Source organism: Lutjanus erythropterus, chromosome 6, assembly GCF_056507025.1.
Source record: "Lutjanus erythropterus isolate fLutEry1 chromosome 6, fLutEry1.hap2, whole genome shotgun sequence".
Lineage (NCBI taxonomy): Eukaryota > Metazoa > Chordata > Actinopteri > Lutjaniformes > Lutjanidae > Lutjanus > Lutjanus erythropterus.
This window is the reverse complement of record NC_139322.1, coordinates 3,503,540-3,525,429: the sequence shown is the minus strand read 5'-3', so window position 1 is coordinate 3,525,429 and position 21,890 is coordinate 3,503,540. Positions and strand designations below refer to the sequence as shown.

The following is a 21,890-nucleotide window of genomic DNA, read 5'->3' as shown; positions in this document are numbered from 1 at the left end:
TTCATTTGTGTCTCATAGTTTTTATTGGCCCGTTCGTTATCAGATCAATGTACTGGTTCCTATAATTCAGATCAAAGGTTTGGACATTATTTCAAATTGTGCTCAGTACTCAACTATGATTACTTAAGTAATGCATACTTGAGTATGAGTAAAAGTACAGATTTTAAAATCTACTCAGAAAAGTACAAGTACCCAAAAAAATCTACTCAATTGCAGTAATTTGAGTATTTGTAATTAGTTTCTTCCACCGCTGCAAATAACAAATCACATTATTACAGAATAGTTGGACGATGTGTTAAAACTTTCCAACTGGACATCATCAGCACATCCATCAGCAACTGGCGACGTCTTCATCCCAGCTGTCCCGTCTTCTTGAGTCTCAGCTGGACGATGTGTGCAAGCAGCAAATTCACTATGTTAACCAAAACAAACTGTGTCAAGAAATTCAATATTATTATACATATTTTCCTTTTAAAAAAGAGAAATAATCAACCGATCACCTTCAGGTTTCAGGTTTCTGTCTTTTACCAAACTAAAACGAGCTACACACTTCATCCAAACTCAGCAGAAAAGAAAAAGCACGTTAAACTCACGAGAACCGTCTTTGTTAGTCTGTCCACGGTCCGAGCGATCACCAGCTCTGGCTTGGTCAGTAAGTAGCTTGGTAGTAAGCAGGACTTCTAAACAATTTTCCTTTACAGTTAATTCATTTGGGCATTCAATCTTACAGTGTACATAAAAATACATGCTATGAATTATTGTCCAAAACAAAACTAGACTCTTTGTGAAAGAGATAAATGTAGAAAAGGTAAAACTCATTAGAGCTGAGCAGGACAGGAGAGTCTCTGTGGGTTTGTCACTATGAGCGACTCCTTTGCACATAATCATAGATACACATAGTTGGATTCATTGCTAAAGTAAAAATATTGTTTAGAACAGCTTTAACTTTTAAATAAAGGTGTCAGACTCATAAAACCAGCATCAATGTGTCTCTAAAGTAAAACTCACAATAGGCTTAATAAAATCAAATGTATAGATGTTGAGTTGAAATTAAACAATGTACTCATTTTAATTTCAACACTGTCCCTAAACTGCATCTTTTTCTTTCCTGTCCTCCCTCCAGGAGACGCGGCATCACTCTGCCGGCTGATACGGTGGACGCGATGAAACAGAGGATTATCCTCGAAGAGCCTGCCACCCTCACCTTCTTCCTGAGCAAGTTCGCAGAGTACATGCACGTGATTGCGTAAGTCGCCGCTGACATGTCGCCTTGAGAGATTCAGTTTCATAATTGCCAAAGGTTTTTTTTTTGTTCCCTTGCTGAGCAGGTGAGAGGAGCGCAAAGAACGAGATTAGAGTGATTAAAAGTCAGGGTCCACCTCATTAGTGTCACAGGAATGTTACGACGAGGGTCAAAGTCCAGTCACACTGTTTATCACACGCGTGTGGTGAAGTTACACAGCTTTTAAAGTAAAATATTTTCACTGCTTTACCTTGCTGTCAGACAGCCCTTACTGACTGACTGACTAACTTCCTTTCTGGTAGAAAAGAAAGAAGTTCTGGTAGATTTTAAAGTTGTTCTGTTAGATTCAGCTGCAGAAATAAAGTTGTTCCTACAGGAAAGTGTTCACAGAAATCTGTATGGAAGGTAGACATCTCTACAGCTGATATGAAAACTCACACCAAAAAAAACATCTAGATGGATTTAAAAAAAAAAATAGGTGAGAGGAAAAATATGTATTTTTGATTTGGGGGTGAATTGTCCGTTAGGCCCACCTATAAAAATCAATATCAGTTTGAGTGTATGCTTTATTTAGAATATTTTCACCCCTTAACTTTGCTGTCAGAAAGCCTTTTCTGACTGGAAACTGCCGTTATTTGAGTGTTACGCCGTTTCCGCCTCCCCGTGTTTAACCCCTTTGCCGTGTAGTTCTTTTTGTATATTGCAGTGTGTGAACTCCAGCCCGTGGTTGGCCTCCAGCTTCGAGGGGCGTTACCTTCGCCATCTACCCACCATTGGCAAAATCAGTAATTTTACCTCCCAGAGCACAGCAGTTACTGTTCTACTGCTGCCTCTGTTTCTGTTATTTTATGACTTCAGTGTAGTAAAAGGTTTGTTGAGATTCACCGAAGTTGCACAATAACTTAAACAAACACAAATTAAACCATGCTTTCATTGGGCAGTGAATCGTGTGATTATATAAGATGTTTTATAGCCTCATAATGATTAGAATAATAAACCCATCCTTCATTTTTTAACTCTCTTATTCATCAGTTCTAAGGTACATTTGCACAACTAATTTTATTGGCTTTGTACATGCAAAGCTTTCATTGCACAAGATTTTACTCTGCAAACGGAAAATCTACCCACATTTTGCTCTTGCCGTGTCTTAATTTTCAGAATTTTCAAAATCAGTAATTCTGCCTACTAAGTTACCTGAAGTATAGCAGTGAAAATATTGTAAATATAGCATACACTTAAACTGATATTGATTATTTTAGTGGCTGAAATATGTTTTGCTGCTGACCCTGTCCTCAGCAGTACATTGCTTAGCTTACTACACTAAACCACCACTTCAGAAAATCCAGACTATTCCTTTAAAAGCAGCAGAAAAGCAGCTTCTGTGCTGGTACTCCTGCAGCTTCTCCAAACTGGGTGCATGCTGTCCACCATCTATTGTAGGTAATACACTGACTATGGACATGAATGCCTCACACAGCCACACTTCAAATAATCTGAACTATCCCTTTAAAATCAAAATCTAAAACCAGACTGTAGTCTAGTTTGTGACTGATGGTATTGGGATGGATGTAAAACACACCATGTGTAACTCTGCTGCACGATGCTGGGGAGTGGGGCGGATTTTAAATGCCAGACATGCAGAACAGGACCACATCACTATCCAGATCAAGTGTCACCTTGGCAACCAAACTAAGAGGAGAGTAGAGTTGTTCGGGACCCTTTCCGGTGTCACTTTGTCTTATATTTAGTCCTCCAGTGACAGGGCTGAACTGTTAATAAAAGACCAAACACGGTCTTTCAGATACTCAACAGGCGTGAAAGCTTCAACAATGGAGGTCTGTAGAGGCTGGGCTGCAGAGCACAGTTGTGCTGAATGGACCCTTCTGTATCAAGGCTCTTGAAAGCCTTGTGTTGCTCTTTATGGCTTCAACAACATAGGGAACTTGCTAGCTGAGTTTAGCTCATGCAGAATTGTTGTATGAGCGTATGAGTGATGTGGTGTTGTGTGTTTGGGGGGGGGGGGTTGAGAAGAGAATAACAGGCATGCAGACCTGTGCAATGAGCGGTCACTGTCGGTGTAAATGCTGGAAGCGGCGTTGTTGTCCGTCACATGATGTGGGACGGAAAGTGTCCTGCTGAGTCTGAATGTAATGAGGGAAATGGAGCTGTAATATTTCCACAACACTGCTCTGTAGTGTCATGCAGGTGTAAAATGAGTAAGTTCTTGAGATGCGGAGGGTGGCTGAAATTTACATTTAACTAAGGGCTGGTTTGGATTATTTCAAGTGGGGCTGATAGTCAGTGTATTAGCTACAGTAATACATATGGCAGTCGATGCCTGCAAAAAAAAGATATTTTAGCCACCTAAAAGAAGTCCAGCTAGACAAATCAGTGTCAGTTTAGGTGTATGCTATGTTTAGAATATTTTCACTATTTCATCTTGCCATCAGACAGCCTTTTTCTCACTGCCAACAGCAGCAAAAGAATAAGCCACCAAACTCCATAGGCAAAATCGGTAATTTTACCTCACAGAACACTGGAGTTGTTGGTCTAACTGCTGCCTCTGTCTGTTAGTTTGTTTGAGTTATTGTGTGACTTTGGTGAACCCAAACAAACTTTTTAAAACACTGAAGTCACAAAATAACACAAACAAACTACCAGACAGAAGCCGCAGTAGAACAGTAACTGCTTTGCTCTGGCAGGTAAAATTACTGATTTTGCCAATAGAGTTTGGTGGCTTTGGGGAGAGCGACATTTGGCTCGTATAATGGCAGTTTCCCATCAGAAAAGTCTGCACAGCGATGAAAATATTCTAAACATAGCACACACTTTAACTCCCTTTGATGTTTTTTCAGTTGGACCTTTTTATTTAAAGGGACAGTTCACCCCAAAATCAAAAATCCATATTTTTCCTCTCACTTATTTAATTATCCACCAGACATGTCTACAGCCGATATCTCCAGAACCCTGCAGCTCACACCAAAACTATCTAGACAGATAAATAGCACTACAGGCCAAACAGGTAAAATATGTATTTTTGATTTTGGGGGTGAAAAGTCCCTTTAAGTGGCTAAAATCTGTTTTGCTGCTGATACAGTTTCACTTCAAAAACACAAACATCCCTGTAATTCAACTAATTTCTAATTTATTATATTTCCCCACAAGGGAAGGATGAAATAAAATATAAATCCAGGATTATAAAGATCCCAAAAAGTCACACTATCACTATCTTTCATAAAGATTTTTTCCTCTACTCCTTGAAACCTAAGTAGAATTGTTTCATTATATCATTTTACATAAGTAACATGAAAAATCTGACAATTTTGATAATTGATTAATTGGTTTGAGTTATATTTTAAGAGAAAAAAAAAAACAAAGTATTGGATGATGGCCTGTTGATGGTGTTATCTGAAAAGTCAGATCGCCACAGTCATTATTACGACTGATCCTGAGAAAGACATGAAAGTCTTTACTAAATTTATTCACAGTCCATCCAATAGTTGACCAATAGACCAATAGTTCACTAAAAGACAAAAATATCAACTTGTTCGTGGCACCAGGGGAAATGTCAGGACATTCCCAACGTCATGAAGCACATGGTCTGTCTCCACTCGACTCTACTTCCCTTTGGTACTTCTTCTTTGGTTTTCCACTGCAGATAGTGGCTGATCGTCATAGTGATGCTCTTCCAGCAGTTGGAAAACAACACACACGGGTGCTTTGGTTGGTTAATCAGTTTGAGTGATATTTTAAGGAGAAAAAAAAAAGAATGCTTCTGAGTTGTTTTGTGTGAAGCAATTAAGGAATTAATTGACAAAATAATCGACAGATGAATCAGCTATTAAAATAAATGTTAGTTGCAGCCCTGAAGTCAGATATATCATATGAGTAACACCGTGTAAATGCCTTTATTGCTCATTATGAAAGGATCATAGTTTAGATGATGGGAGTAGCGGTGGCTAATGGTTTTGTTTGGCCCTCTGAGATAAGAGGTTATCAGAGAGGTGTGTCATTCAGTTTGTGTTTTTCTTTGTTCTTTTTCAGTGGAGACAGAGAGGCCATAAAGAGGATAGCCTATGAGTTTGTTGAGGACAAAGCCAAGGAGGGAGTGATTTATGTCGAGGTCAGATACAGCCCGCACTTCCTGGCTAACACCAAAGTGGAGCCCATTCCATGGAACCAGGGGGAGTAAGTCTTTATTTGAATAACCACAGCCTCCGATGAAACCTGTGTTGTGCTTTACTTATTCTGGCTCGCTGAATATTTTTTTGTTGTTTTTCTTCTTCACCCAGAGGCGACCTGAGCCCGGACGACGTGGTGCACCTGGTTAACGAGGGCCTCAGGGATGGGGAGAGGGCCTTCAATATCAAAGCCAGGTCCATTCTATGCTGCATGCGCCACATGCCAAGTAATGAACTGTTCATGCTCCTGTCTGCCAAAACAACCTTGTGAGATAAGGTTCCTTACTGTACTGTCCTCTGTCCTGTGTCAAAGCTCTGCAGCTCCTCAGTTGTTCTGTTAGATAATGAGCAGGAGCAACACACTCAGAAAGACACTCAGGGAGGTTTAGACAAGTTAGAAATCTATATTATTCTAATTATAACATATGCTTCGTGTTGTTGCTATCCAGTGAAAACCATGTATTCATCTGATTTTTAGTTTATCAAATGTTTCAAAAGCGTTTCTTTTTAAGTTGAGAAAATGTTTAAAGGGATGGTTCACCCACCCTTCTCACCCTCACGCCGATTAAAGGTCGGCTTTATTTTGTTCGTCCACAAAACACTGCTGGAGTTTCACAGGAAAACAGCGCTGCAGAATCTCCCAAACAATGGGAGTGAATGGTGACCAGTTTTCAAACGTAAAAGGCAACTGGAAAAAAAAAAAACAAACATAAAATGCCTCCATACTGCTCGTCTAGCAAGTCTCCTAAATTTCTGACATGCCGTCTGCACACTGTCACAACACACACACACACACAGTTCAGACAGTGTGCACGTTGATGTGCACGTGAACGTGGCTCCAAGCTAAAGATCTACAGTGAAGATTCAGACTAAAAACATGGTGGGAATAATATTTGGTCAGCTTGGCATGTTTGGGCTTTAGGAGACTTGGATTACGCCAGACACGCAGCATGGAGACATTTTATGTTTTTATTCTGTTGTTTTTTTAACATTTGAAATCTGGTCACCCTTGGCTTCCATTGTTTGGGAGGTTCTGCAATGCTGTCTTCCTGTGAAACTCCAGTGGTGTTTTGTAAACTAAAAAAGCTAAACCCGACCTTCAGTCAGCATGAGGATGAGTAGATAATGACTGAATGTTCATATTTGGGTGAACCATCCTTTTAACAAGACTAAAACCCAGCAACGCCCACTAAAATCTGACTTTTGTCGGGTACATTCAGCATTCACACCCAGGTCAAATGACTCTGCAGTAGTCGCAGGTATTTATCAGTTCCAGCTCCGATCAGCAGTAACTTAAACATGTCAGCCGGGTGAAAACACTAATTTTCACCCCTTTCTTCAGGAGAAAATTGTCATCATAAAGCTGAAACCACAACTGTTTTAAGTTAATGTTTTGGAGATACATGGTTCTCACTGGACAGCACTAATGTGTATTAGTACTATCAGCGGTAGTTGTAGTAGTAGTGGTAGTAATACCAGTAACAGCAGCTGTGCCGTTCACTGTGTGCAGTCTATAAGCTGAAACCAGTGAAGGTAACATGAGCAGTTTGTGTCTGAGCAGTGATCAGTCTGTTTCTGCTCCATTCATGCAGCTGTTTCCTGTGTAACCCAACAGCCAAGTGCAATTCATATCTGCAGCTCTGTATTTTACATTACGTACTTCTTGAACATATACAGGATATCTGTTTGTGTCGTTACAGATGAGAACATAAAGTGCTATTTTAAGAAAACATTCAATTCTACAAGCTGCAGCACAACTGTACACAGACTCTTTGAACAGGAAGCAGTCTGATATTTCCATGCAGTATCTAACTTATATGCAAATTAATCAAGATGAAATACATATGAAAATGGAAAGTAGAATTTTAGATCTGAAAATCTATGTAACTAATAAAAGTAGGTTATTTTTTCAACAGTAAAAGTCAAGGTTTGACATTTGGGGAAATATAAACTCTTATGCTTTCTTGCCAAGAGTTAGATAAGAACTGACTAAGAGCTGACTCAGGAATATATAGGGAAATTAATTGATTTGTGGCTTTTTTCCTTTTTTAATTTTGCCAAATCCACGCATCTGGAAACTCTCAGAACTCTTGGAAAGAAAGCAAATTCTCAAAATGTCAAACTATTCCTGTAAGAACCAGCCCTGGTTACTGTCAGCCAGACAAATACAGTCACTACTGCATGTTGGTTAATGTTGTCCTGTGCTTCTCATAGTTGTAGATTGTTGCAGAATGATGTGGCATGATGCTGTGACCGTATCATCACATCTCATCTACGCACCGTCATGTTTGTACTGTCAGGATCAATCTGTGCAGTAACATACGTGTATTTTAAATTCTCCAGGCTGGTCCATGGAGGTCGTGGAGCTGTGCAAGAAATATCGCAACGAGGGAGTGGTCGCCATCGATCTGGCAGGTGATGAGTCACTCAAAAGCGAAGCCAATCCACAACACAGGAGCGCGTATGAGGTGAGCAGGCAGAGATGCCAACATAGTACCAGACAGCCTGTCTGTATGTCAAAACATAAGGAAGATTAAAAAGGTGTGTCTTTGTTTTGTATACTTTAATTACTGTCTGACATGCCAGACTATAACTTGTCCTACCACATGAGCAGTAGTGGTTATAATGTTAACCAAGTTCAGCTGAAGAACAGCTTGTTTTACTGCTTCAACGGGAGAGTTTTGTGCCCTTGAATGTTTTCTTTTAAAGTCTGTTATTTCTCACACAGTGAAACAAGATCTGTGATTGTTGGAGGGAAATTGCAGACAGTATAAATACAGAAGTAGACCGCTTACATTGGCACTGACATAAAGTACATATCATTTTTATTCATAACTTACTATCTGATTTTAAGGTTGTAAAAAGATTTTATGGTCACAGAGTCCAGCTCATGTTCTCACAGGCTGCAGGCTGATTTATGGAAATATGACTGCAGTTTATCGCACCAGCAACTTTCAGGAATCCTTAGAAAGAATTTGAAGCTCCGTCTGATAACTATAGAGAGGACGCATTGGCTTGGAGATGCTTTTCTTGTAGCCACACTAGCAGCTTTGGCTCCTGGTCCAGACAGAAATATTTTGGCAACTATTGGATGGACTGCAGTGAAGCTTTTTTTTTTTTTTTTTTTTTTTTTGACATTTATGGTCCCCAGAAGATGACAATTAGCAGCAAAAGCAGGCCAAAGTTATTACTTGCCTTCTGAAATATCCCCTAGATCTACTTAATAACTGTGGTGATAAAATTTTGTCAATTGACAAATTCTGATCCCCTGATTTTTTTTTCTCTAGCACCGCTAGCACTGCATTATCATTCTCTTTGTGAGCATCGTGGCTGTGGTTAGCATGCTGAAGTTGCTGAAGCACCACTGTGCAGTCTGACAGAGCCACTAGAAAGACTATTTTAGCTACAATTAGCTTAGCTTAGCATAAAGACTGGAAACAGCTGACCTAGTTTTGTACAAAGTTACAAAATCTGCATATGTGTAGCTTAGCTTACTGGAGGCTAGCAGTAGCTTCCAGAGGCGGGACCAAGTTATTGTTTTGCAATTCACAAGTATGTTTCAAGTCTTTGTACTCAAATCTAAAGCATGTTAGCATCATGGCTGTGGTTAGCATGCTGAAGTTAGGCATTTGGCTAAAGCACCACTGTGCAGCCTCGCAGAGCCATTAGAATGACTGTTTAAGTCATGATTAGCTTAGCTTAGCATAAAGCAGTAGTTTCCAGAGTTATTGTTTTGCAATTCACAAGTAAGTCTCAAGTATGAGTTGTGTGAGTCCGAAACAAGTCATAATGCACTTTTCACCAAATGTAATGCCATTTTAATAACAGAGAACTTACTGTTCTTTGTGCATCGTCAAGCCATCAGCTCTACTTTGTTTAGAACTAACAAACTAGCAAACGTCACATCAAACTAAGATGGCGAACATGGAACAGTTCACACCTGCTCTGCATCAGCATGTTAGTATTTTCATTGTGAGCACTGAGCTTGTTAGCATCATGTCTACTGTTGGTATGCTGAAGTTAGCCACTGATACAGCCTTACACATTTTGCTTGGAAGGGGAGCGGAAGATAAGGTGTTAGCTGGATGCCACTAAATAATATGTACATGTCCTTTAACTTCATGTAGCACCACCACCATGTCAAAACTTTAATTTGTCCAATACGTGGACATAAACTTGGTTTCTGGACAAATATGTTCAAAACTAATGGCATTCCCATCAGCTGGATGTAATTAGCAAATGTTTGCATGCTAACATGCTAGAGTAAGATGCTGACCATCCTAAACATTACACCTGTTAAACAGCAGCATGTTAGCATTGTCATTATTAGCATATTAACTGAGAAAAGTCTTTAGCTAAAAACACTGCTGAAAATGTCTGTCAACTCTAAGAGTGCCCAGAGTGTGTGAGGGGAAAAAAGATAAGGTATCAGTCAGGGCCTTTGATGTGTTTTTGGGGGTTTAAAGGATTTTTTTTTTTGAGGATATATATTTGCCTTTGTATTAGGAAACGTGTGTATACAGATTACTGATGTAGTAAATTTAAAATGCAGTCATAACTTTTTGTGTAGTTGTGTATAGTGTTAAATACTCGATTCTGATTGGTTAATCACAGCAGTCTAGGGTCTGTTGTCTGTATATCAGACCGTTGCTATGAAGAACAGACCGTTGCTATGGATGCAGTTCTGATTATAGACTCTGGAGGAACAATAAAATCATTATTAAATCCATAAAGTAATTTTTTAATCAATATTTTGTATCAAATTATTGATTTTTTGGGGGATAATGTGCAGTTATTAGTGCAAAAGAAACTCCTTCGGGATGATAAAAGATGTTTCATGCCCAGGTCCTGCGTCACTCTTCTAGGGTTTATTTCGCAACAATGATGTGCTTTCTTATATAATGTATGCGTGTCTCAACTCACCACGCCTTGGCACACCGAGCCGTGAGTACATCATGTTCCTCTTCTGCCTAACCACCAGTGTTTATTGCCATTTCACACACTTGGCACTGAAGGCTACTGTAGATGTAACCGTCAGGTTGTGCAGGCGCATGCCCTCGGTTACCATGGAGATATGCCAATTATCATAATGCCAACAAGTTTCAGTAGTGATGGGAATTATGGCTCCTTGAAGGGATCTGGATCACATGACTCTTTTCTTCTTCATGAGCAGCTAATCATCCTTTTTTTTTTTAAGAGAGGTTATTGGTTTTATCTGCAAAATCATCACCAGGACGTCCATTTCCAAATTTAAGAATGCCACGGTCCAATTTGAAATCTGAAAATCTTCTGAGGCCCACCCAAACCTTTCACCACAACTCTGATCAACACGAGACTAATCGTACCAATGACGACATATAAGATACTTCCTGTGTGAATGTGACAGGTCACCAAATGCGGTGTGACACCTGTTCAAGTAGGACAGACAGTTGACATACTTTAAATCCCATGACATATAAACAACATAAAATAAACGCAGCCTATTTATAAAATTGAAACTTAAAAATGTTTTGCTCATTAATTTTTCATGACCTTTCATTCTCATTCAAACTTTGACATCTCACCAATATAATTAATTTTCCCTGTGTGCACAATTTTTAGCAGCATTTAATTACTCAAATCACCTCCATTCTACAGAAAACTTCTAACTATGAGCCCTGCCTGCCTTTAGATTGATGATATGATCTCTGTCTGTCAGCACACATGGCGGCACGTACATACACATCAACACAACGCTCAGTCAGTGCACGGACAGCGTGCACAAAAAAGAGAAAGACAAAAGACATCATTCACGTCACATCACAGTCACTTTTCTACGTTTTTTTTCTCCGTTGTCTGAGAAAATTCTCCGACTGATGAGGACTTAAATATCTTTATTTGCAACCAACACAGTGCGAGAGTAAAACCTAAAACTCCCCAAACCAATTTCCTCTTAATCTCCGAGGCTTCTCAGTAAAACCTAATTTGGTTTTCAGCCTGCGTTTATTGATTAATTCAGAGAATACCGCAGTAAGTAATCAATTTTAACTGTCAGACTGTGCTGAATGTGGTAGATTAATTAGTTAATACACTGCAGCGCTGGACGTGGACCAAGTCTTACCTTAAATTAATTAATGACAGGATGGGTGGAGGTGACTTCATGGGGGCAGCTCTTACTTTTGCCCAGATATGTTATACATTTCTAGTTAAATAAGAAAATGACTAGTTGTGTGACTCTGTTATTGGTTATTGGCGTTGGTGTTCTATTACACATTTTTATATTTTTTAAGTGTATTTTTTTTAGAGTATAAGAGTTCATGTTCATGAGATTCTTTGTGTCATAATGGAGGAGAAATCAGCTCTAATATAATTCAGATAGGGCTGCCAGACTTTGTACAACTGATCTACTTTGGTATTTAAAGTACAGAAGGTAACAGAAGGTCCCTCATCACTGCTCTACTGTCATAATAGATTTTTTCTGGCATCGAATGTAAGAACATTGAGGTGTTTTTTAGTCATTTATAGTTTAAGACTACAGTGTATTTTGACTTTCAGCTCACAACTTCTCCCTCCTGGTTGCTAGGACCACGATAAACTGGCCCTGATGTTTGTTACCAGGGCAACTCTAACAATCAACTAACAGCATGAGAACAGCCCGGACTCACAGAGCTTTTGTTTTAATGTTAGCACCGTCCACACGGTGTGTGTTACTATTGTGGATTATATTACTTTTGTAATTATTGATGTATGATTCTTATTGAGGTGAGATTCCCTTTACAAAAAAAAATAAAAAACAGCTATTGACCAGGTCATGATCCATCAAAAACAATCAAACATCAATAATTTCCTAAAATGATCTGTTCGTATTTATGTAACTCAAACTCAAATTTGCAAAATCAGTACCCTGTTTTAAATTCTGAAAATGAATTTATATAACCTTATTTAAAATGTGTAATTTTGGGATTGATGGGTTCATTTAACTAAAACAAGGTTGTATAATAAAATTAATGTTTTTAGTCCCTTTATGCGACACAATGCAGGTTTGAATAAGTGTGTGTAAGATACAATTTTAAGTATGTTTGTTTGTATGACTTGATCAAAAATGTACTTTTTAGTACTTTTTACTTTCTTTGTGTTGCATGAGTACAGTGTATGATTTTATATTTTTTCTGTTTAATTTTTGCTTAAGAAAAGATGAGACAAAGTTTATTAATCCCACAGTGGTGACATTTACTCATTACAGCAGCTCAGCGATCAAAAGTACATGTAGTAAAGAGTTAGTGATCAACAGAAATACACATAGAAACAGAATAAACTATGAAATACAAAAAATATATCAAATGAAATAGAAAAAAGTTTATACACAAATTATATACACCTTTCACTTGTACAGATGAAACTACAGTTGTGCAGGATATTTACACACACGTTGTAGTACACACATGGTGTGTAGTATTTTGCTAAGAGAAAAAATATAAATAATATTTCTTTATGAAATGGATGATTGCACAGAGATTTGGAAAAAAGTCACAGCATCATTTCACAGTATGATATTGATCAGTATAAATATAAATATAAAATGTATTGCACAGGATAATTGCAGATTAGATATGTGAGGGACTAACTGACAGTATAATATGTATAAATTATAGTTATTTAGTTACTATTATATAAATGATTGGGGAAGAAGCCAAAAGAATTAAAAAAAAGCCATGTAAAGCCATATTCATATTTTACTAGTACAGTATATTATATTATATATATCCATGTTGCTCAGTTATCCAGAAAGGTGTTTTCTCAGCGTAGAGAGTTTCTGAAATCCTGTCAGGCTGAATCGATATTGATGGAAGAAACATGAACGATGGTGCTTCAATGATTAACAGACAGCAGAGGTCAGAGAGCAGAGTCCACGGTAATATTGAGAGTTATCTTCATAACTACACGAGCTGCAGATGCTCACGTGCAGATTAAACGAGCCACGGTCGATGTGTTCAAGGTTAAGAATGAAAATCAGCGGGATGTTTTCCATCTGAATAAATATACAGTAAACATATTAGTTTTATTCTTTATTTAACTGTGGAGAGTGTTGTGTTTTTCTGCAGAACATCACAGCAACAAAACATCATTTCACCTCTGAAGTCAAGCAAAGAACTTGAGAACTGGGACAAAACTGTATTTTAAGGTTCTCAGAGTTCTCCTAATCAAAATACACACTTTAAAACCATCATTCTCATTTAGCTTTGATTGCAATATTGTTTAATAAATTTGTTAAAAATTAAAAAGTTTACCAGAAAGTTTACCAAAAACATTTAACATTTTCGTACATGTTTTATATTATAATACTATGACTGTTTGTGTGTCTAACAGAGTTGACAAAATTTAAGTCCAATTTAATAAAAACTTAAATCACTGGGAGAGTTGGGTTCTCCAGCGTAGTTGAAGAGATACAAAATACACTTGTCCCAATTCTCTAGAATGTGTGGTAAGAAAATCATTACAAAAAAAAGGAAATAAAAAAGAAAAGGAAAAAAAATCAGTTTTTTAATGCAGGTCATAAACTGTCCCAGTTCTCAAGAGTGGGTTTGTGCGTGGAAACCAGATGTTTGGCTGTGCTGTTCGGTCACTGATTTGTTCCTCGATTGGCTTTTGTTGACAGGAAGCGGTGCGTTGTGGCGTCCACAGGACCGTCCACGCGGGAGAGGTGGGGCCGCCGTCCGTGGTGAAGGAGGTAAGCCACTTGACAATAACGTGAGACATTTCTGAGGAGGGTGGTGGAGTCATCCGAGGACTTATTTATACTCAGTGTTCAGCTCTGTGAAACTCATAACCTCAACCAAACAAAACAATGAGGTCACGCACTAACAATAGAAACGAACAAACCGGCTGTTAGAGGCAGACGTCCAAACGCAACAAGAACAACAAGAAGAGGACAGACGGTTTTTAATTTCAGTGTTCCGTCATTTGTACCAACAGCAACGAAAGCAAAAAGGAAAGCACGTACAAATACCAGGGATGCAGGCAGATTTTTTTTATTCAACACTGATAACCAGAGGTGGCAAAAGTACACACGTTCTTTACTCAAGTAGAAGTACATATACTTGTGTAAAAGTAGAAGTACTGATTCAGCTGCTTTACTCAAGTAAAAGTGAAAAAGTTCAGGCTCTGAAATGCACTTAAAGTACAGGAAGTTTCTACCAGTTGTTTGTGTTCGAAGCTGACTGAAATCTCTTCCTCTGTCTTTTTTGTCTTGTTACATCTTTTATTTTTCAGTGTTGTTACGTCGTTAAAGTCTTGTTACGTCCGTCATTGAAGGTGCCGTGTAATGATGCAGAATAAAAGTAATCAACAATTCCCCTCAAAGGCGTTCAAACTAAACTGTTTTGAAATCATAGAAGGAGTAGAAAGAACAGATATTTGTGTTAAAATATTGGGAGTAAAAGTAAAAAAAGTTGCCAGAAAAATGAAGTACAGATAACTGAAAACTTGAAAAGTTTTTAAAAAACATTGCATTACATTTAAATTTATGCTTTAAACCGGATCCCAAGTTTTTTTTGGCACCGGGGTGTGTAAGAATTTCTGATTATTTTCTGATATTTACTGTGCATCCTGAACAAATACAATCATGTACTGCAGTTATTTGTCAGTTTGTGTCCATCTCCGCTGCTCTGTCTTAAAGACTTTGGTGTAAACTCAGAGTGTGTGTCAGTGGACGGTGGCTGCCATAATAAGCCGTCTCTGTCTCAGGAAGTCATCCTTCAAAGTGACACTTGGGTTCAGCTGTGTCACAACAGTCGCCTCCAGAAATAGCCTGCAGATTCAGCTGACATGTGGCACACGGAGGACTTTTTTGTGGTTTATAACCTTTTGCGTCCACCTCGTGAACCCCCATCTGATATTTTAGGCCGTGGATGTACTGAAAGCTGAGCGGATTGGACACGGTTACAGAACCCTGGAAGACCAAAAGCTGTACAGGAGCCTGCTGGCGCAGAACATGCACTTTGAGGTAAGGAACTATCCAGAACTATCACCATGTTCCACACAAAGCTGAACCACTGATGTAATTATTATTTTAAAATGAGCCTGTTCTCTATTGACATACGCTCTCAGAAATAAGGGTTCTAGAAGGGTTCTATCTGAGGTTCTGCCCAGAGCCATTGCCTTTGAAAAACCCTTTTTGGAATTTAAGACTTCTCAGTAGAACCCCTGGGTGTGTTCTAGTTAAAACCCTTGGAAAATAGAAATGCTCTCCATATAACCCCCTGAATGTGGTCTAGATAAAACCCTTGGAACATAAGAGGGATCTTGGTAGAACACCCTGGGTTGGTTCCATACAAAGCCTTTGGAATATAAAAGGGTTCCAAGCAGGACCCTCTGTCTGGGTTCTAGATAAAACCCTTCAAATATAAAAAGGTTCTCATTAGACCACCCTGAGTAGGTTCTAGACAAAACCCTTGGAATATAAAAGGGTTCTTGCTAGAACCCTCTGGCTGGGTTCTAGATAAAAACCTTGGAATATAAAAAGGTTCTTGGTAGAACCCCCTGGGTGGGCACTTGATTAAACCTTCATAATATAAAAGGGTTCTTGGTGGAACCCCCTCACCTCAGTGGGTTCTTGTCAGCACCCTTAGAGGGTAGAAAGATTTTTGATTGAACCCCCAGAAAGGGTTCTCCTTTGGAACCACTTCTGTTCATCACTGTTCTATCAGGTAATAACAGTGACACAGCTGACTGACAGATTGTTACAGTACAGACCAGTACAGGAACAGAGGGATCCGCTGCCCCCTAGTGGAACCTGGAGTATCACAGCTGGAAGAAGAACCCACTGCAGTGTCCTGTGGTGTCTCACTGCTGTGTGTGCGGTTCTGTCTGCAGGTGTGTCCTATTTCCAGTAAGCTGACAGGGGCCTGTAGCCCAGACTTCACCCAGCATCCTGTCGTCACGTGAGTTTATTTCACATGAGAGTCTCATAATTAACCCTCATTAAAGTCGATTTTAATTAATTTTTCTTGTATTTTATTCTCGTTTCCTTTGTGCAGGTTCAGGAAGGACCAGGCGAACTACTCCCTGAATACAGACGACCCTCTGATCTTCAACTCAGACCTGCACCTCGACTACAACACCGCGCACACGCACATGGGATTCACCGAGGAGGAATTCAAACGTCTGGTGAGATCAAACGCGTGAAAAATCAGGGCAGCGGTTCACAGGATGAAGGCGTTCGAGTGCGGTCGGAAACGATAGCATGAGGTGTGGACGCCCTGTGCATGGCAATCACCTCTGCTGCACGCTGAGGTGCCTCAGATCATTTTAACGATTACAATTCTTCATTTATTTTAAACCTGTGAGGAACCGTTCTTCACATCCAGGAACCATCGGGTCTGTGTATGAAGTTTACTTTAGATCATCTGAATCACAAACACAGTTATTATTTTACAATGGGCCTGTTGTCTTTTCATCTTACACTCTCAGAAGTAAGGGTTCTAAAAGTGTTCTACCTGAAGGCGGAGGTTCTACCCACAACCATGTGTTTCTGAAGAGCCCTTTTCACGAAAGAGAAAGAGATTTGTCAAGGGTTCTTTGTACCACAACGAAAAAGAATTTTTATTAGAACCCATTGGATAGGTTCTAGATAAAACTTTTGGAATATAAAAGGGTTCTCAGTAGAACCCTCTGAGTGCAGTCTAGTTCAAATCCTGGGAATATAAAAAGGATCTCCATAGAGTCCCCTGAGTAGGTTCTAGATAGAATATGAAATTGTTCTCAGAAGAACCCTCTGGGTGAGTTTTAGATAAAACCCTTGGGATATAAAAGGGTTCTCAATAGAACCCCCTTGGTGGGTTTTAAATAAAACACTTGTAATATGAAATTGTTCTCATTAGAACCCTGTGGGTGGGTTCTAGATAAACCTCTTGGAATGTAAGAGGGTTCACTGTTTAATTCCCTCACAGTGTTCAATATAAAATCCTGGGAATATAAAAATGTTCTCCATAGAACCGCCTCAGTGGGTTCTAGATAAAACCCTTGGAATGTAGAAACCCTGAGTCAGTTCTAGATAAAACTCTTATATAAATATAATAATATATAATATAATATAAAAGGGTTCTTAGTAGAACCCTATGGGTGAGTTCAAGTGAAAACCCTTGAAATATAAAAAAGTTCTCAGTAGAACCCTCGTGGTGGATTCTAGATAAACCCTTGGAATATAAAAGTGTTCTCAGTAGAACCCTCGGGGTGGATTCTAGATAAACCCTTGGAATAATGCAGGGTTCTCATTAGAACCCTCCGTGTTGTTATAAGAAGAGTTAAACACGGTTCTTTACGGTCCTCAGACTCTGTGATGTGGACGTGAAGCTTCATCGAGCAGCTGCTCAGTGAAATAAAAAGGAAACAGCCGACATGATTCTGTCCAAAACTAACAAACTGTCCGTCAGCAGCTGTCAGACTCACTAACACCTCATTGTCTCGTTTGTTTAATCAAAGTGTAAAACCAACATGTGGTTTTATGGCGGGTTCTGCACCAGAATATCTCCTGACTGGGAGCAGGGCGTCTGGCGTCTTGTCCTCACCGTTGCCAGGCAACCAGCAGTGGTTAGATGTTCTCTGGTCGTTATGCTAAGCTAAGCTACCTGCCTTTTGTAGAAGTGTAAATCACTTTACTGGTTTAAATGATTTTGTTCTGTTGAGTTCAAAGATTCGGAGTTCCTTCAAAATACAGTAAGCTGTCGTACGTCCAACAGTAAGTGAACGCATCATAATTCAGCTGATACAGTCATTGATCTTTCTGACTGTATTCAGTTAAATAGTCTGTTTTTTGTATTTGAACATAAAATTTTAGAAAACTTGTGATAGAAAAATGAATTGTGTTTATGTTCAGTCGTCTACTGTTGAAGTTTCATGGAGATATGAGTCTTTTTTTTTTTTTTTTTTTTACCTTTTTCACTTGTAGTGTAATGTGTTGAAATTTACATTTCATATCTTTAAATGATGTTTTCTGCAAATGAGTTTTTTCTCACAGTCTGAGCCAAAATGCAGCACTTACATGCACCAGACTTTACAGTTGTATTCCTTTTCACAGAGGAGTTTGCTCATATATCCTTCATAGCCTGATTTATTTAAATTTTATTCCTAAAAACATGTTGAAAATTGATTTTTTATGGCCATCGACATTATTTTTTTTTAAATTAAGTTAGAAAAATACATACCAAAATACCCTTCCTAAAAATTTTTTTAACTTGTGTCAACAAAATAAAACAAAACTTTTACCTGCCTTTATCCATTATGTAAATATCTGCTCTGTGAATGTATGCAGATTAATGCATATTTAATTAGATCATTTAAATCTTTTACTCTTTTCATCTGTAGTTTTTTGCAAAATGTATAGAATTTACATTTAAGATATATTACTAGTTTTTTGTCTCTTTCTCTGAGACAGAAATCTCCACTTCAGTAGCACTTAAACTCACCAAACTTTCCAGTTTTATTCCTGCCTGTTTTCTAAAGGTTTTTGCAGAGGGGTTTGTTCATAAACGATTCATAGCCTGATTTATATGACATTTTATTCCTAAAACATGGACAAAATTGATTTTCAGAAAACTTGTAACACAAAACATAATTGTCTTAATGAAAGTAATCAGCTGGGGAAGTTTCGTGTTATTTAAATCTTTGTCCCTGTTCATCTGTAATGTCTCCCCGCTCATGAACTCTTCAGTTCACTAAATGAACGTCTTATCGTCTTTTTGTGTCTTACAGAACATCAACTCTGCAAAGTCGTGCTTCCTGCCTGACGACGAGAAGGAGGAGCTCCTCCGCAGGCTGTACGAGGCCTACGGGATGGTGCAGAGCACCGCCTGTTAAACCGGACGAGGACGTCTGAGCAGGAAACTAACCCAGGGACACGCCGCTCTGAATCTCCCCACCTGACACAACCGAATGTCTTCTTCCTCATTTTGTCACCAGACATAAAGCCTATAGAATAATACATGCCGTTTCTCACGTGGCGGCGGCCTTCAGCATCACGTACCCGTACATCATCAGCTCGTGTTTTTGTCAGTATTGCATCTACATACTTAGATACCTTTAAAACTTTAGTTTACAGTTCAGTTCCAGAGGATGTCAGGGTGCAAAATTACGAGCACGGAAGTGTTCGTGACAAACTCTGGACACACTCTTCATCTTGTGTTTACATCCTGTTGTCATAAAGAGAATCAGGGAAGCTTCTGATGCACAAATACTCAGTTCACTTTGTCTGTCGGCCTGTTGGTGGAGGATAAGGGAGGTTATCTGGTGTTCATCTCTGTCTTTGCCGAAACATTTTTGGTGTCCTGTGCGTCTGTGGGTGAACGCATGAGGTGACAGAGAGAATTTAACTTGGCCGGGGGGGGAAATACTGTGAATATCCATAGTTTGGTTTAAGGGTGAAGTGAATAATCCAGTGTCAGAAACATTCATAATGTGCTTTTTACCCTCCACCTGTTAAAAACTGCAGGAAACATCAGGTGAAATAAAACAGCTTAATACCAAAAGTGTAGTCTTATATTTGAACACTAGGTGGCAGAATACTGTCACCTACATGGACAAACCACAGATGACCTCATGGTTTTGAATTTAATTACTCTCTAAATTCTTTTGATGTACTTATATATTTATTTAAAAGATTTTTATTTCATTTTACTAAATAAAAAAAGCACTTCCATGTATAACAGACACATTTATGACACTTGTTAAAAGCATATTTGAGCAAAATAAAAGCTATTATGAAACCTTCCTGCATGTCAACTGCCTTCTTTATGCTGTTCATTTACAGCAATGCATGATGGGGTTTTTTGTATGCTTTGACTGAACATATATTTAAAATAAAAGGGAAGGAAAAGTTTTTCTACTTCATCCTACACTGAATATGAAATAATATTTATGTTGTTACAGAGATTTTTCAACTTATGTTCAGTTCTTTTAATTTGTTGTGTTTTCCTGCTTATATATTTTAGTTTATTTTAACATGTTCTATATAAAAAACAAAATAAAATAAACAATATAAGTCACCAGACCTTACAATAGAACGTCCTCTTACCTGTTGTGTTATTTATCCATTCAGATGGTTTTGGTGTGAGCTGCAGAGCCTTTTCTCTAATATAATGGAAAATAAAAAAAAGTAGGGTATGAATATAATTGTCACTTGCACTAAATGGAACAGGACCTTATTTGGTATCATTGCAAACAACTGTGTTTACTTCACTATTTCCATTGTTTTAAGTGCAATCAATCAATCGTTCAGTTTATGAAATGTGAGAAAACAGTGAACAGTGATTCTGCTCACAAAGATGTAAAACAGAGAAAAGCAGCAAATTTCAGAAACCAGAGAATGATTGACTGCTTTCCTTAACTGCTTACCAAAATAGTTGCTTGTGCTACCAAAGGCTCATGCTTGTGACAGCATGGGATGTAAACATTGATGACATCTATCTATATCTGTATAGATAAAGATATAGATATCTAGGAGGTCCTCTGAAATACTGCAGAAGGGCTGCAGAATTATTTTCTTTCTTTAAAAAAATTAAATAAGTCTGAAAATACACATTAACATGGATCCAACATATTATTAGCAAAGATAAAACAACCTATTCACAGGGGCGTCTCTGGGGTTGGGGGCACTGGTCACCACATTATCATTTAGTATGATTGGGTATCTGTCCAGTGAGAGGCGGGACCTTAGTTTCAACAACCTAACTGATGAGTATTTTAAAATGTGCATCGTTTTCCTTTGCCTACTTTCATTTTTACAAGGTTAATTCAGCCTACTTAATAAATTAATAAGTGATTAAAGTCATAAATCATAAAAATAAAAGTATTTCTCAGGAGTCTCACAGCCTGAGGAAAGATGTACAATGGAGGTAGGAAAGCTTTTTTTTTTTCTTTTTTTTTTTTTCACATGGCCTTTGTTACATACTCAATTCTGATTGGTCAGTTTCAACATTCTCAGGTCTGTTATTTCTGTGTAGCAGACTGTTGCTATGCAGAACAGACTGTTGCTATGGACACAGTTCTGATCATAGACGCTGGAGAAACAATTAAATCACAGTTAAATCACTAAAATTGTTTTAAAATTTATATTTTCTGTCACATAAATGCACCTTTTGTTTTGGTAAGTAACCGTGTAATAATTGGGATAATGTACAGTGAGCAGGTCGTTATTGTAAAATAAACCCCTGCAGGATGATTCAAGAGACCTCCGCTTCCCGTCGGGGTCCTGCATCATCCTGTCACTCTGTTGTACAAAAATACACATTTTAAACACAGGAATAAGAAACTAAGATGGTGCAATGTTAGTAATGAAAGTAGACATGAGAAATGGTACGTTAATCTATGTGTGTGTGTGTGTGTGTGTGTGTGTGTGTGTGGATGTGCTCGCTTCATGCCGTCCCTGTCAAAAAGGTCTGGAAACACTCTTGCCTCCCAGTGAATAATTTCTGTGAGCCATAAATGGAGCAGGA

The 21,890-nt window shown here is 38.5% G+C and overlaps 1 protein-coding gene across 1 annotated transcript in view; it reads left to right on the top strand.

Annotated features, from left to right (window-relative positions):
- ada (adenosine deaminase) overlaps positions 1–20,165 on the top strand; it is a 30,753-nt gene extending 10,588 nt beyond the window's left edge. Inside the window, exons 3-11 of the mRNA XM_084720265.1 lie at positions 1,124–1,246; positions 5,288–5,431; positions 5,536–5,651; positions 7,768–7,892; positions 14,060–14,131; positions 15,305–15,406; positions 16,276–16,343; positions 16,440–16,569; positions 19,153–20,165. Coding sequence (XP_084576391.1) covers positions 1,124–1,246; positions 5,288–5,431; positions 5,536–5,651; positions 7,768–7,892; positions 14,060–14,131; positions 15,305–15,406; positions 16,276–16,343; positions 16,440–16,569; positions 19,153–19,257 — 985 coding nt within the window. The 3' untranslated portion in view covers positions 19,258–20,165. The remainder of the gene's footprint in view (positions 1–1,123; positions 1,247–5,287; positions 5,432–5,535; positions 5,652–7,767; positions 7,893–14,059; positions 14,132–15,304; positions 15,407–16,275; positions 16,344–16,439; positions 16,570–19,152) is intronic.
- Positions 20,166–21,890: the final 1,725 nt, after the last annotated feature.